The sequence below is a fragment of the Delphinapterus leucas genome, chromosome 12 (genome assembly GCF_059928025.1).
Source record: "Delphinapterus leucas isolate spDelLeu-1000000601 "Yukka" chromosome 12, BTC_Dleu_Yukka2, whole genome shotgun sequence".
NCBI lineage: Eukaryota > Metazoa > Chordata > Mammalia > Artiodactyla > Monodontidae > Delphinapterus > Delphinapterus leucas.
Genome location: NC_143140.1, coordinates 88,082,789 through 88,095,807, shown reverse-complemented (window position 1 = coordinate 88,095,807; position 13,019 = coordinate 88,082,789). Strand labels below are relative to the sequence as shown.

Below are 13,019 nucleotides of genomic sequence, written 5' to 3'. Positions count from 1 at the left end.
CATCCCACCTATGAGATTAATCAGAGCCTTCACCTATGGCCATATGTCATCTTTTCCACTCTTAGTAGTTTACAGATGTCTTGCTTTGAAGTGGAAGAAGAAGAAAAAAAAAAAGAACCAGAGCTGCCCTAAAAGGAATGAGGAAGTGAGAGCTCTACAGTGTCTGGCTGACTCTGTCCCGGTGACAGCCCGTGATGTTCTTTCCGGTCTCAGTAATATTCTGAATTTCCACCTGCCCGCCCCCTCTCCCTTATAACACAGAACTTGTGAAGTTAGAGCAGTTCAGTCTCCTCACTGACGGTGGATTAGTTGGAGCAGAGTGTCATGCTGTTTCTCCCATTTTCCACAGTTCACGGGAGGTAAAAGAAGTCTGGGTGGAGGCCCTCCGAGGGTAAGTACCATAAATTAACATGACAAGACAGTAAGCTGCCTAGCGGGTCACTGGGCTTTAAGATCTTATCCAACAGAAAACAGTGACACCGTGGAATATGCAACAAATAGTGTTATAAAGAATAAACACATAATGTGAAGCCTGCACTTCTGGGGTATAGGAATTCTGTACACGTTATCTTTGTTGTATGTCTGCTATAAGTAGCATCCTGGGAATACGTTTTTTCCTTTTCCGGTTAGATGAGAAAATCTGTGCAAAGCACTTAATACAGTGCCCTGACACACAGTGAGCTCTCCAAATAAGAGTTAGTTGTTACTGTAATTGTTATCCAGGTTATCTCCTGATGGGAACGTAATAAATGAATAACAAAGTTTGGCATGATGAAGATATCAGGTTTAAAACATTTAGAAATAAGCGTGTTCAGATGTTGCGTTTAATAGCATAAGACATCTGGTAACATATAACTGACTTTATTTTTTTAAACATCTTTATTGGAGTATAATTGCTTTACAATGGTGTATAACTGACTTTAAATGAAAACTTTTCTACCCAGTAGTTTCAAACTTTGTGTTTAATCAGAGTGGCACTGAAATTGGCCAATGCATTACACATATCCCTCCTAACTTATTCCCATATGATTTCTCTTATACAGAGCCAAGGCCACACAGGAGCAAAGCTCATCACTGGACAGTCAGCCCAAACTCTAATGAAGTTGACAAGCAGCTGCCATGCTGTATGCGCCCTTCTTACATTTATTAATTCATGTTTTCTCATGGCAAGAGTCAAAGAGGTTTACCTAATTTAGTGTTTTCTCTTTTAGTCAAAAACACTAAATGCCAGTAATATGGAGACATTAATTGAATGTGAATCAGAGGTAAGAAAGCAATGTTTAAAACTTTTTATCTGCACTGTGAGATGGAAAACTTTATTTTAATTGAATATCATTTGTATTGTTTAGTTATCAGGAGAGAAAATCAACATAATAAGTGTAGTAAATTAAAGACTAATATTAATTGAGGTCTTCTATCATGATAAGCAGGACATTAACACTGATGCTGGAAGATAGAAAAAATTAACGGACGCTTGACTAGTTTTTGATATGAATCAAATGTTGAATGTATTTTGTGGGGAAAGACTGGGCAGATTTCTTCAGTCATTATCTTAAACTAAAATAAATCTATTTTTAGGGTGACATCAAGGAACATCCTCTGTTGGCATCATGTGAGAGCGAAAACAGTCTCTGCCAGCTAATTGGTGAGTTTTGAAAACATACAGATCTTTTATGTAGAGGTTCTTAGTTTGCCAAACCACAGTGCTTTACTAGGAATTTTTTTTTCAAAGTGTTCTTTTAAAGACCACAGAACATTAACACTTGCATGGCAGGAAGGCTCCAGCTCACTAGAGAGCCAGCGCTCTGATAGAAAAGATCTTCCCTAAGCCAACCCCCCAGCTCTCCAGAGGGGTTTTAGTGGAGTTACAAGTCTCCTGGCATTTATGTTTTGACAATTAAAATGTGCATACATGTGAAAAATACACAGTTGCCTGTACCACTTTCGCCCTCCTCTAACGGAGAATGATTCTAAGAGCGCATGAAGCAATTGTTACTAATCTCAAATCCCAAAGGGCCCACCGTTCACTCAATTTTTTCCACAATTCATTGCATTATAAAGTAACCCTGACCCAGTTCTCCTGAACTATGAGGACAAGCCAGTTCTCTATCCATCCTCCTCCACTTGATGGTATAAAAAGTATAGAAACATATGCCAATGCATTTAGAATATGTAGCTTTTATAATTAGAAAAAAAAGAAGGAAGGAGAGAGAAAACAGAGAAAGAAGGAAACTTGTTAGACGTTATACGCATTGCACACGTCTTCAAGCTTTTGCAAGGATAAAATTTCTTGATAAAAGGTCTAGGTTCAAACCTTCCTGCAGCAATTTGTGCCCGCCCTTCCCTAAAGCATCCACTGGGAAAACCCTGCAGGTGACTGTAGACAGATGGCGTGGTGTAGCTCCCCCTAGTGGTGAGTGTTAGCATGGCCACAGAGGTTTGTTCAATGGCCCGCCCAGTGTAGAGCCTTCAAAATGGTCTTGAGCAAGTCACTTCCTCTTTCTATAAGTTACATTTTCTTCACTAGTCAAAGGAAGAAATTAAAATAATCTATTCCACATCAGAAATATCCACCGTGGTTATTAAGGTCAATATGTTAAGATGGTTGTTTATGATCTGCTTAGCTAGGTTTTGCTCATTTTCTGTAGCAAACAGCTGGTAAAGCGTAAAAACAGGAAAGGTGGAGTCTTTGAGGAACCTTGGTGTTGCTGTTTAGGGGCTGGCTGCCCTGGTAACAATGCAGTTGTTTTTCAGGTTGATTTTTCTAGATTAAGATTCACATCCTTTGCTTTCTCGGTTTTTCAATATTATTTGTCCCACACGGCAAACCATAGATGACAATATCCGTTGTCTTATCTGGATCCTTGCTTATCAATATTTTAATCTAATTTCTCTTTGCTTTGTTTTCTTGGCTGTAGAAATTAAGAAGAGAAAGAAGGTGTTGAACTGGCTCTTTCTCATGAGAAGGCTTTCTTCTTCATCAGATTTTTCTGGGGCTTCAGAGCCAGAATTGAGGTCATCCCTATTTGATCAGCCCTTGTCAGCTATCTGCAGTGACAATGACACACTCCCCAGACCCATTCAGGTAGGTGCACGTTCACGCGTGAACCTACTTCAGCTTTCTGCCAGCTGTGAAAAGTCCTCGGGAAAGCTGAACGGCATTCTCAATGCTAAACTTGTTGGGGCCAATCTTTAGGTTTTTTCCCACGTTTGGAAGCGGTGTTCCCACTTAGGAATGCAGTCAGGAGAACACCTGGCTGCTTACATCCTAGAAATTAGTTGCATTTGCCACTGAGCTCAGGTTGATGGTCCCTCCATCCTTCTAACTTTGTGGAGAGAAGAATGCTGAAAATGTGTAGCTTCTGAGAAATCAAGAGACAGAGATTTATAGAGTTTATGATCAGAAATCCAATGTTTATATGGAATGACTTGAAAGGAGAGAGGCCTGAAATAGTTTTAGAATGTGCAAATTCCAGCTTTCACAATTTACCTCCTCTTAGAAAAATGGCAGGGCCGAGGGAGACAGTTGATAGCAACCAGACCGAAAGGAAAAACTGGCATTAACAGTCTCTTGTTAAGACTGTCTTAGGATCCTTGAGAACTAACTTTTATGGAGAGGATGTTTTATTACAGGTGAAGTTAGCTACTGTTCATGTCCACTATTTTAATTCTTTCTCTCCTACCAAAACATAGGTTTTTCCTGTGTTAGTAGCAGCGAAGCGTGTCTTCAAACCAAGGGTAACCACCTCCTATTTCTATCCTTTCCTTTAGGATATTCTCACTATACTGTGCCTTAAAGGCCCTTCCACTGAAGGAATATTCAGGAAAGCAGCCAACGAGAAAGCCCGTAAAGAGCTTAAGGAAGAGCTCAACTCCGGAGGCGTGGTGGATCTGAAAAGTCTCCCCGTGCACCTCCTGGCGGTGGTCTTTAAGGTGAGTTCACAGCATTGGTGCCAAATGACCTGCTGATGGGCTCTCACACATGGATGCTCAGGAAGTAAGATATGGGCTCTTTACCCTACAAAGCAAAGGAAACTGATCTTAGAGTTTAATTTTTTTTAGTTAAGCCTTTATTTATTGGTATAAGCATCTCTGTTTCTGTGACCCCAGATTCCAACAGAAAGTGATGCATTAAATTCCCCCTAAGGAAATTTACTTGAGGAAAAGCACTTGGATTGTCCCATGGCCGAGTCCATTCCCCTAAGTCTGGTGGCCCCCTGGATGATGGCCTGACTGCGCCTGTTGTTAGGAAGCTGCTGAGAGACAAGTCAGGTGAGAGGTTTCTCCAGACTAATGAACGCAGGAAGGAAAGGGCGCAGCCTATGTAGGGGATGAGCACAGAGTCCCTGAGATTCGACAAACGAGGTGGAATGATGGCAGCACGTTGTGTAACATGAACGGTCCCCTCCCACGCTCCAGGACTTCCTCAGAAGTATCCCACTGAAGCTCCTGTCCTGCGACCTGTTTGAGGAGTGGATGGGTGCCCTGGAGAAGCAGAGTGAAGAGGACAGGATCGAGGCCCTGAAGCAGTAAGTTGCCAGCCTCGTACGGTCTCCATCCTTTGATTCTGCACATGACTGTCAGAGTGATTTACGTATATTGCAATGTTTAGGGAGTTCGAGTGGAATTGTTCATCCACTCCCAGAATACAAATCTAGAGGTACCCTGGACATTTTTAAAAAGTAGTCTTAGCCAAATGAAAGGAAGCACCTCTTCAAAAGATAGAAAGCGGACTTCAGTACTCACAAATCCCAAGAGGTGGGGAGTCTAAAAATATAAGTAGTTCAAGAAAGTATGGAACAAACTCATAGATGAAAGCCTCAAAGCAGGGTAACCAGCCAGGTGTAGGAATCTGGGGTCTCCTTAACCTGTACACTGGTGTCGTGCAAAGCAACTGTTCTCCCACAAAACATCCCTTAAAGCATAGTAAACAATCTGGAAGGGGTTGTTTGTTCATAAAATTCCATAGCATATTTCATATTCTTATAATTAACCCAAATGAAAACTATATAAAAACAAATTCCAACCACAGCAAAAACAATTCCATATATAAATGGAAGTGTGACCTGTTAGAGACTAGGAAATCTTAAACACCCAACGCTAAAATAACAGCGCTTTTGCCAAATCCTATGAAAGTCTGTCTATATATTACGATTGTCTCACATGGCTAAATATTTTCAATGAAATATTTATTGAATTGAAGACATTAGTGTGTCTGTCCCTATGATTATCACAATAAGTTTCTGCTTACAGACACAAAGCTCTTTCATAACAATATCTTCTAATGAGAAATGAACGATCCTTATGTTAGAGACACCATTTCATTTTTTGAAGCTATGAAGCTTTACAATTCTAATTTATTGGTAGTAGTGCCAATGTTGCCATTTAAGTGCTGCTGTCACAATTTTTATGAACATGCTCTTATAAACTGATTTAATCTCCATAAAGATTTCTCAGAATGGTATAAAAATGTGTCATCTTCATTTGATGAGCACAGTTTTTAAAAAGGCAAATGACTGTATTCTTTAAAAAAAAATAGTCTTGCAGTGTTAGAAGCAGAAAGACATTCTACATGGCTAAATGGTTACTCAACAAAATGATTTTCAAAATGTATTAAACTATGTATTTTACTGCAGGAGTTAATATTTTGTAACTTAAGATCTATGTAAAGAATAAAGGGCCATGTTATTGGTGTCCTGATCATAAAGGCCAGTTTTTTAGGGCTTTAGGATCTTGTGGTTAACTGATTCATTCCGTGTCGGTTGCCACTGGAAGTGTCTGAATGAACGTTTCACAATGTCTCTTGTGAAAATGAACCTTCCTCATTTTAAAGGAAGTCTGGGTTAGGCAGAAACTTTCAACTTGCCACCCTCAAGCTAGACAGGCTGTGAGCCTCCCCTAAAACCAGCCTTCCCGAACTCCGTTCCAGGGTTGCAGATAAGCTCCCGCAGCCCAACCACCTGCTGCTCAAGCACCTGGTCTCCGTGCTCCACGTCATCAGCAAGAACTCTGAGGTCAACAGGATGGATGCCAGCAATCTCGCCATCTGCATCGGGCCCAATGTGCTGAGCCCGGAGAATGAGCAAAACCTGTCATTCGAAGCCCGGAGAGACCTGAATGATAAGGTTCGTTTCTGTCTATTTCTGAGAAACTCATCGTCTGTTTGCAAAAGCCAAGCAATAAAATGCCCGTGAACTTCTCTGACTCAGTCGAGATCATGGTGAAAATACGAAAGGCAAATGCTTTGGTCATAGTTCCATTCTCTTGGGTGTGTACATTGGATGAAACTGAGTAAAGCTAGGCCTGCGTCCTCTATCATCCTACGAGACAGAGGACAATCGATACCCATCTTTACACGACTGTGTCCCAGGATGGAAAGGCCCTTTCACTTTTCTCTCTTTCGTGCATCACACTCTGTCAGCTCAGCTACCAATCTGGGAGACTCCTTAAATGAAAATTTTTGTTACTTTAATGTAATAGATTTTTTTTAATTCACAAATTAAAAGTGCATGTCTCAAAAATAATTTTCATATAGGTGATTGTTACCAATTTTCCGGATGCTCCTTTCAGACACATAAAGATCTCTCATGACATTTTGGCACCTCCCTAACTGCTGACCCCCGCCATGTCCCCATTCTTAACCACCCTTCCTTTAAAAATAAATAAAGGTCTCGTTAAGCTGACAACCTGTTAACTTTTCCTCACAGGTTAAGACGCTGGTGGAATTCCTCATCGATAACTGCTTTGAAATATTTGGGGAGAACATGCCAGGGCATTCCAGAATTGCTTCTGATGACTCCCTGGAACACACTGACAGTTCAGGTGCGGAAGGTGCTCTCAATTGATTCTGACTCTGGGGTCAAGTTCACGGCCAGCTACCAGTCCAGACCAGTAATGTAAAGCATCCCTGGTATCTGAAGCAGAAGTTACCTTCACACATCACCAAATCCGAGTAGACTCCAGTCTGTAGGGAAGTCATTAAACACGGAAACTTTTCTCCTGAGTTTTCCTGCACTGTTTCCTCGGGCTCCAGACACTCATTCAGCTTCAGCCTGGAACCTTCCCCTTCCTCTTCTAAATCATGAAGAACTGCTAATTTTACTAAGTAACTTTTAGCTAGAGAGTTGGCGTAAGAAAATTCTGTTTCCACACAGTGGAATATGGGTCTGTTAAAATGGGGATGGATCCAGTCAAAAGAGCCATCCAAAGGATCAGTTTTAAATTTTAAGATCAATAAATTTTCAGTGGAATGCTTTTTTCTCTCCTTTCTCATTTCCTCCGTCTCTCACTTCATTTTCCTACTTATCTTCTCCACCTCAAAACAGTAGATATGGAAAGAAACAGAATTTTAATGTGGCCAGTTTCTTTCATACCAAGCCCCAAATTAGCATCACCAAATTCCCTGGCACCATACTTGAAATAAGTAGGTGAACGGTACTTAGGTTTATTTCTAAAAGTAACTGAACAAAAGCTCAACCGTCCCTTAACTTCCCCCAGACGTGTCGACCCTGCAGAACGACTCGGCCTATGACAGCAACGACCCCGACCCCGACGCGGAGCCCAGCGCCGTGGGGTCCCTGAGCAGGTGGCCCCCACGGTCCTCGGACCCGGCTGCCGGCCTGGAGCCCAGAGGCCCACCGCACCCTTGGGAGCCTGTCCTCAGCAGTGCGCCCAGACTGAAAGGCTCCCTCGGGCAACCAGACAGGAGGTACTCGGACCCCAGCACGGCGGCATCCTCGCAGGAGTGCCTTGAGGGCAGGAGAGCAAACCCGAAACTCACGCGAAGTGAGGATGACTTCACCGCGGCCCAGGCGGCCCCTTGTTTTGCAAGTGAGGAAGCCGAGGACCCGTTTCCAGAGGAGGTGTTTCCTGCAGCGGAAGGCAAAACCCAGGGGCCACGAGACCCGAGGGTGCAGAGCCCGGCTCAGGGTTTGGTGTCAGCGTGCACACTGACCCCCAAAGCCGTCTCCAGTGGCTCCCTGGACGTGCTCTCCAACAGCTCAGCCCTGGCTTCTCCTTCCAGTCCCAAAAGAAACTTCTTCACCAGACATCAGTCTTTCACAAAGACTGAGAAAAGTAAGCCCGACAGAGAAATAAAAAAACACTCCATGTCATTCTCCTTTGCCTCTCACCAAAAAGTGTTAACCAAAACCCGCAGCTCTACTGTGGCTGCGAAATCCAAGGGCTGCGCCAGAGACCAGGTAAAGAAAGGTCTTAAAAAAGAAAGCCAGCTTGCCGGCCGAATCGTCCAAGAAAACTTGCCTGACACCCACGGCCAAACAGCTGTGGATTTTAACTCGGGGGCCCACTCCCTCTCGGTGGAGAACGCGTTCCAGCCGGTGGATCAGAGGAGCCCTGGCGGCCCCCCCTCTTATGAGGAGGCCATTCGGTACCAGGCCTTGGAGCTCGCCACCTACGGGAGCCAAACAGTTGGCAGCATGAGGGCCAGGATGCTAAGCCTGGACGCCCGGCTACCGCCACCTCTCCCTGTCCACCACGGAGGGGACTCAAGAAATATATGCAGTCAGGAGCCACTGGACGGGCCCCGACTGTGGCCCAGGACGGAGAGCTGGAAGCAGAGCAGGACTGCCTGTGCTTCTATAGACACGACAGGACAGGTGACTGTCACCAGGAGACCTGAGCTGCATCGGCCGAGAACTGTGTCTGAGTCTCAACAGAAGAACAAGCAGGCCCTCCTGGCCCGGCGGTGTAGTCAGCCCGTCTTTGATGCTGATCAGTTCCGATTCGCTAAGGAATCCTACATCTAGGAGGTGGACCCGTCACCCAGACACAGCGCGTGGCACCTCTGTACACACAAGGCTGTGTAAAGAGCTGCTCTTAGACTCTGTTTTCCAAAAAGTCGTGAATAAGCTCCGTTGGAAAGTTGTGTAGATACCTCCTCAGAGAGGACAGCTACCCAGCTCCTCAACGGCACTCAGGCAGTGTCTGTGCCCCTGCATTTGTACAACATGTAGCAAATGTACAAAATGCATTCTAGACAAGGCGCTGGGTGCAAAGAGGTCTACGTTGATATGTGTATATATTTGTTTGTGAACTTGCGCTAAACTGCATGGCTGCTCTCTGCCTCCTGGGGCATTTTTCTAGTGGTTAGGGTTTCAAAATAGTCTTTTCTTTTTTTATGTTGCCTAAACAGTGTGCCAATTTTCATATTTTCCACAAACTCCATTTAGGGGAAAATGTTTAAGTCTCTGTTAGAAGTTTCCTCTAGTTAGCAGCTTTGTGATAACTAGTTACCATAGTAAGATGAATGAAACAGCAAGGAATAGAGTTGTCACTGTTCGGAGTTATCAAAGGCATTGCAAGCTCCAGTAAAAGAAAAAGTTGTTGTTAATATGTATGAAAAATACTTCAATATGTCCTCTAATCATCTAATTTTAAATTTAGGTAAGTTAGTGAAAATGCATTATTATGCATCATTAACTGATTTCCAGCACTTTTAGTTTCTTTGTAGTTCACTGGTGTCTTCTTCAATAGTGTGGAGGGAATTACTTTATATGCGTTGGCGGGCATAGGTACAACTTCAGTATAATCTCACTACAATAAATTGCCTTCCTTATTTCAAAGCAAAAATGTTCATTCTTTACTGATATGTTGCCTCTTCTCCCTCAGTTCATAGAAACCCACCAAGAAAATCATTCACACATTGGTTCATTCAACAAGCATTTACTGAATATATATTCATTATCCTAGACTGATAGGCAGGGCAAGATGTGGATCTCCTGTGTAAGAAAAAGAGACAATCCCTGTCCTCCAGAAATTTGCAAAACTCTCTTTAAGCCAAGTTTTTGGCAAACGGTCACTCAGAGGCCAGAAAATTTAGTATACAAATATAATATTTCCTGGTTTTAGTGAATTAAAGTTTTCAGCACTTTAAAAACCTTATTTTTACGATGCTCAGTTTTCTTGATTGTTAGCAAACATAGTGGTAAAATGTCATATATTAGAACTTTCATGCTCAATGATTAAGATATCTTGGAGATACTGGATTTGATTTTCCTTACTCTGTCAATTTTTTTCATAAAACACTGCATGTTTTTGATTTGTTAAAGAAGTATTTTTGTGTTGGCTAGCTACCAGATGCTGAAGACCTAGTCTTTTGAGAAGTGATTTATTAGCAATGTGGTATAAAGTTTAAAATGTTCTAACCCAGATTGCTCAAGGCATCATGTTCAGACCCATTAATATAATACTTTATTAAGCACCACCGATAAGACATAAATTTCAAGGGGCAGATACGCCCCCTCTGACCACGGACTTAAGAAAAGCAATCCTTTTCCAGAATTGGACACTAATAGTGATAGTACAGTCTTTAGTACCTATCAGTGCTGGGCACTGCACTAAGTATTTCAGGACTGGAAGAAAAATCCTCCATCATCCTTTTAGCAACTTCTCATCAAGAATCAGAGAGTTCTCATCAACAGACGACTAACACGATAAGCTAGGGAGCCTCCCATCTATTCCACGTTACCACTGACCTGACCTCCACGTGACCCAACTCAGATCACAAAAACTCTACCCCCATTTCCTTATTTTACCAAAGTAGGGGTGAGACGGAAACTCCTCTATTGCATGTAAGTAGTCCAGGTTGTTGACGAACATTTATGAGCTTCTTGTAGTCAAGAAGCTACGATATTTGAACAGTGGAAGAAAAGGTATGGTGATGATTTCAAATATTTCACAGTGTGGTATTCCCACTTCTAACCACGGAGTCCACTAGCCTTTTAAAATAGGAGAACCCAACCTTGTTCCCAAGCATGGTAGTCGGGTTGTCATAACAAAGTACCACAGACGAGTAGCTTAAACAACAGAAAAGTTCAATCTCACAGTTTTAGAGCCTAGAACTGAAATCAAGGTGTCGACAGAGGGCCCCCCCTTGCAGTGAGATTTGGGTGATATTTAAAAATGATACTGTAGACAAGGACCCCAGAACACCACAGTTCTGTCCTCCGTGGACCGCCTAAAGGCCACATAGTCACAAATGGGCCTGACACTCCAATGCAAGGTATATGGTAAAAACGGGTTGGAAGCCAAGGCCTAAGTAGAGGCTTCAACCTAAATCCAGGTCTGATCCCCAGCCTCCGAGCCCCAGGGCCTCCCCAGCACCGATGCGTTATCCTGCCTGGCCCAGCTTGGGAGGGATCCTGACCCTCTAACCAAGGGAAGAGGCAAGGAGGCACATACACTTCATGTGCCTGTTGGTGAACAACCAACATTCATGTCCTGGAATCTGGATGAACAGACTGGAATTCCTTCCTCTTGGGGAAGGTAGGAGGTTTTCTCTCCTCCTACCAAGAGGGAGAAGGTGGGTTTCCCAATGCCATTGCCAGCATCCCACATAGTACACTGATTACCTGCGATCATACACTGACCTCCACCCCAGCACCACTCTGGACTTGGTCCAGAACCTGTGTCTGTTAACCAAGCTGGGTGCTGGCCCTGGAGCTGAGCAAACCCACAGTCACCTTGGAGCCCAAACCCAGCAAATATAACCTATGTTACCCTGGGGTCCTGGAGCATTGAAGTGGCAGCCATGGCTTGTATGCTAATAAAATAGATAATAGTTAATGGCCACAGTGCTTCCCACGGCCATGCATGAGAACACCCAAAGGGCGATCAACACTGTTTATCCTAATGCACTATTAAAAGAATAAATGCTTTCCGCCTGAAGGGTCAAGTAGATGGAAACCCACATCAGATGGGCTCTCACATATTTTGAGTTTCTTTTTTAACTGAATTATGTAAGATCTTGACGCTTTATCTACAAAGGGAGAATTACTGAGGAATCAGAGTATAAATATTATGCTAGAGAAAAGAGTGAATCACTAGAGACAAGAGTGAATCACTTTGGGGCAATATTTTAAATGTGGACTGAGGCCCTGCAACTTGCCCACTCCAGAGTACAATTAAATGTGAATGAGGAACCACCAATGAGATGAAGCTAACCTCCTCCTATTATAGGCTACCCAGAGGGACCATAGTAAGACCAGCAAACCTGCAGAATGCAGTATCTTGCTGGAAAAAGGAAACGGGGAATGATTATATCTCTGTAGGAAAAGAAAGACAATGTGTTGGCACAAGAAAGAGTATGTGACCCATACTCACAGGGCCTGAGTCCACACCCCAGTTGGGTTACCATGGATCAGGTACCAAACTGTCTGAGCATCAGTTTCTCCATCTGTAAAATGAAGGTAGTCATAGCACTGCATCAGTTATGGAATGCACCTCACAGCAAATCCAGATAACAGAGGCTTAAACAAGAAGGGGGCTGTGCTCCTCTCTATTAAAAGAAGAACAGACGGGCAGTCCAGGGCGGACATGGCAGCTCGACAACAGCCTCGGGCCCCAGTTCCTTCACACACAGGGCCAGCTTCACCAGCATGTGACCCATGCAGTCACATAGGGCCCCATGCTTCCAAGGGCCCAGCGCCAGAGGCGATGCTCTGTTGTTGGCATTTTCCTTTTGTGCTGCCCCTGCAGATTGCGTAGCTAGTTTCATTCACACTTTCTAGCTTTCTAGTCCACCATCCTTTCTGTGAGCATGATTCTCCTCCAGGCTTGCCCTCTAGATTCTAGGCAGGAATCTTCTAGCTCAATAATTTCTACCTACATCCATGTGGCCAGAATTTAGTCACATGGCTACTCTCACCTGGAGAGGAGTCTAGGAAATACAGTTTTTTTGTAGGCACATTTCCTCCTCCGATAAAATCTGTAAGAAAGAAGAGAACAGTGGACATTGAGTAGGAACTATTAGCCCTTGACACAAAAATCAAATAAAAGAGATTGTGGATCTGGTATAACACACACCAACTTACTAGTTTAGTTACTCGAATAATAGAAAGTGGGATAAAGTGCAGGTTACCTATTTAGTATAGGAAGACAACTGAAAATGTTGAATATGATTAGGGATAATATAAAGATAAGGTAGACAATTATCCTGGAGTATTTCAACTACTCATATGCACATTGTGAGAATTTTATAATTATACAAGAGTAGTTTC

The 13,019-nt window shown here is 43.2% G+C and overlaps 1 protein-coding gene across 1 annotated transcript; it reads left to right on the top strand.

The window, feature by feature from the left end:
* The first annotated feature begins 257 nt into the window (after window positions 1-257).
* On the top strand, window positions 258-9,591 carry TAGAP (T cell activation RhoGTPase activating protein). The gene is made up of 10 exons (XM_022560461.3): window positions 258-391; window positions 1,044-1,124; window positions 1,212-1,265; window positions 1,579-1,645; window positions 2,919-3,085; window positions 3,772-3,933; window positions 4,420-4,529; window positions 5,930-6,125; window positions 6,708-6,822; window positions 7,498-9,591. The coding sequence occupies exons 2-10, from the start codon at window positions 1,098-1,100 to the stop codon at window positions 8,766-8,768; spliced, it is 2,169 nt and encodes a 722-aa protein (XP_022416169.2). The 5' UTR covers window positions 258-391; window positions 1,044-1,097; the 3' UTR covers window positions 8,769-9,591.
* Window positions 9,592-13,019: the final 3,428 nt, after the last annotated feature.

What these genes read in the sequence shown, in the direction of transcription:
- TAGAP (XM_022560461.3), top strand. Translation starts at nt 1,098, where the DNA reads ATGAAGTTGACAAGCAGCTGCCATGCT. An exon ending in CACTCCCCAGACCCATTCAG is followed by an intron (nt 3,086 to 3,771) that starts GTAGGTGCACGT and finishes CCTTTCCTTTAG; the next exon opens with GATATTCTCACTATACTGTG. An exon ending in GGAGAGACCTGAATGATAAG is followed by an intron (nt 6,126 to 6,707) that starts GTTCGTTTCTGT and finishes TTTTCCTCACAG; the next exon opens with GTTAAGACGCTGGTGGAATT.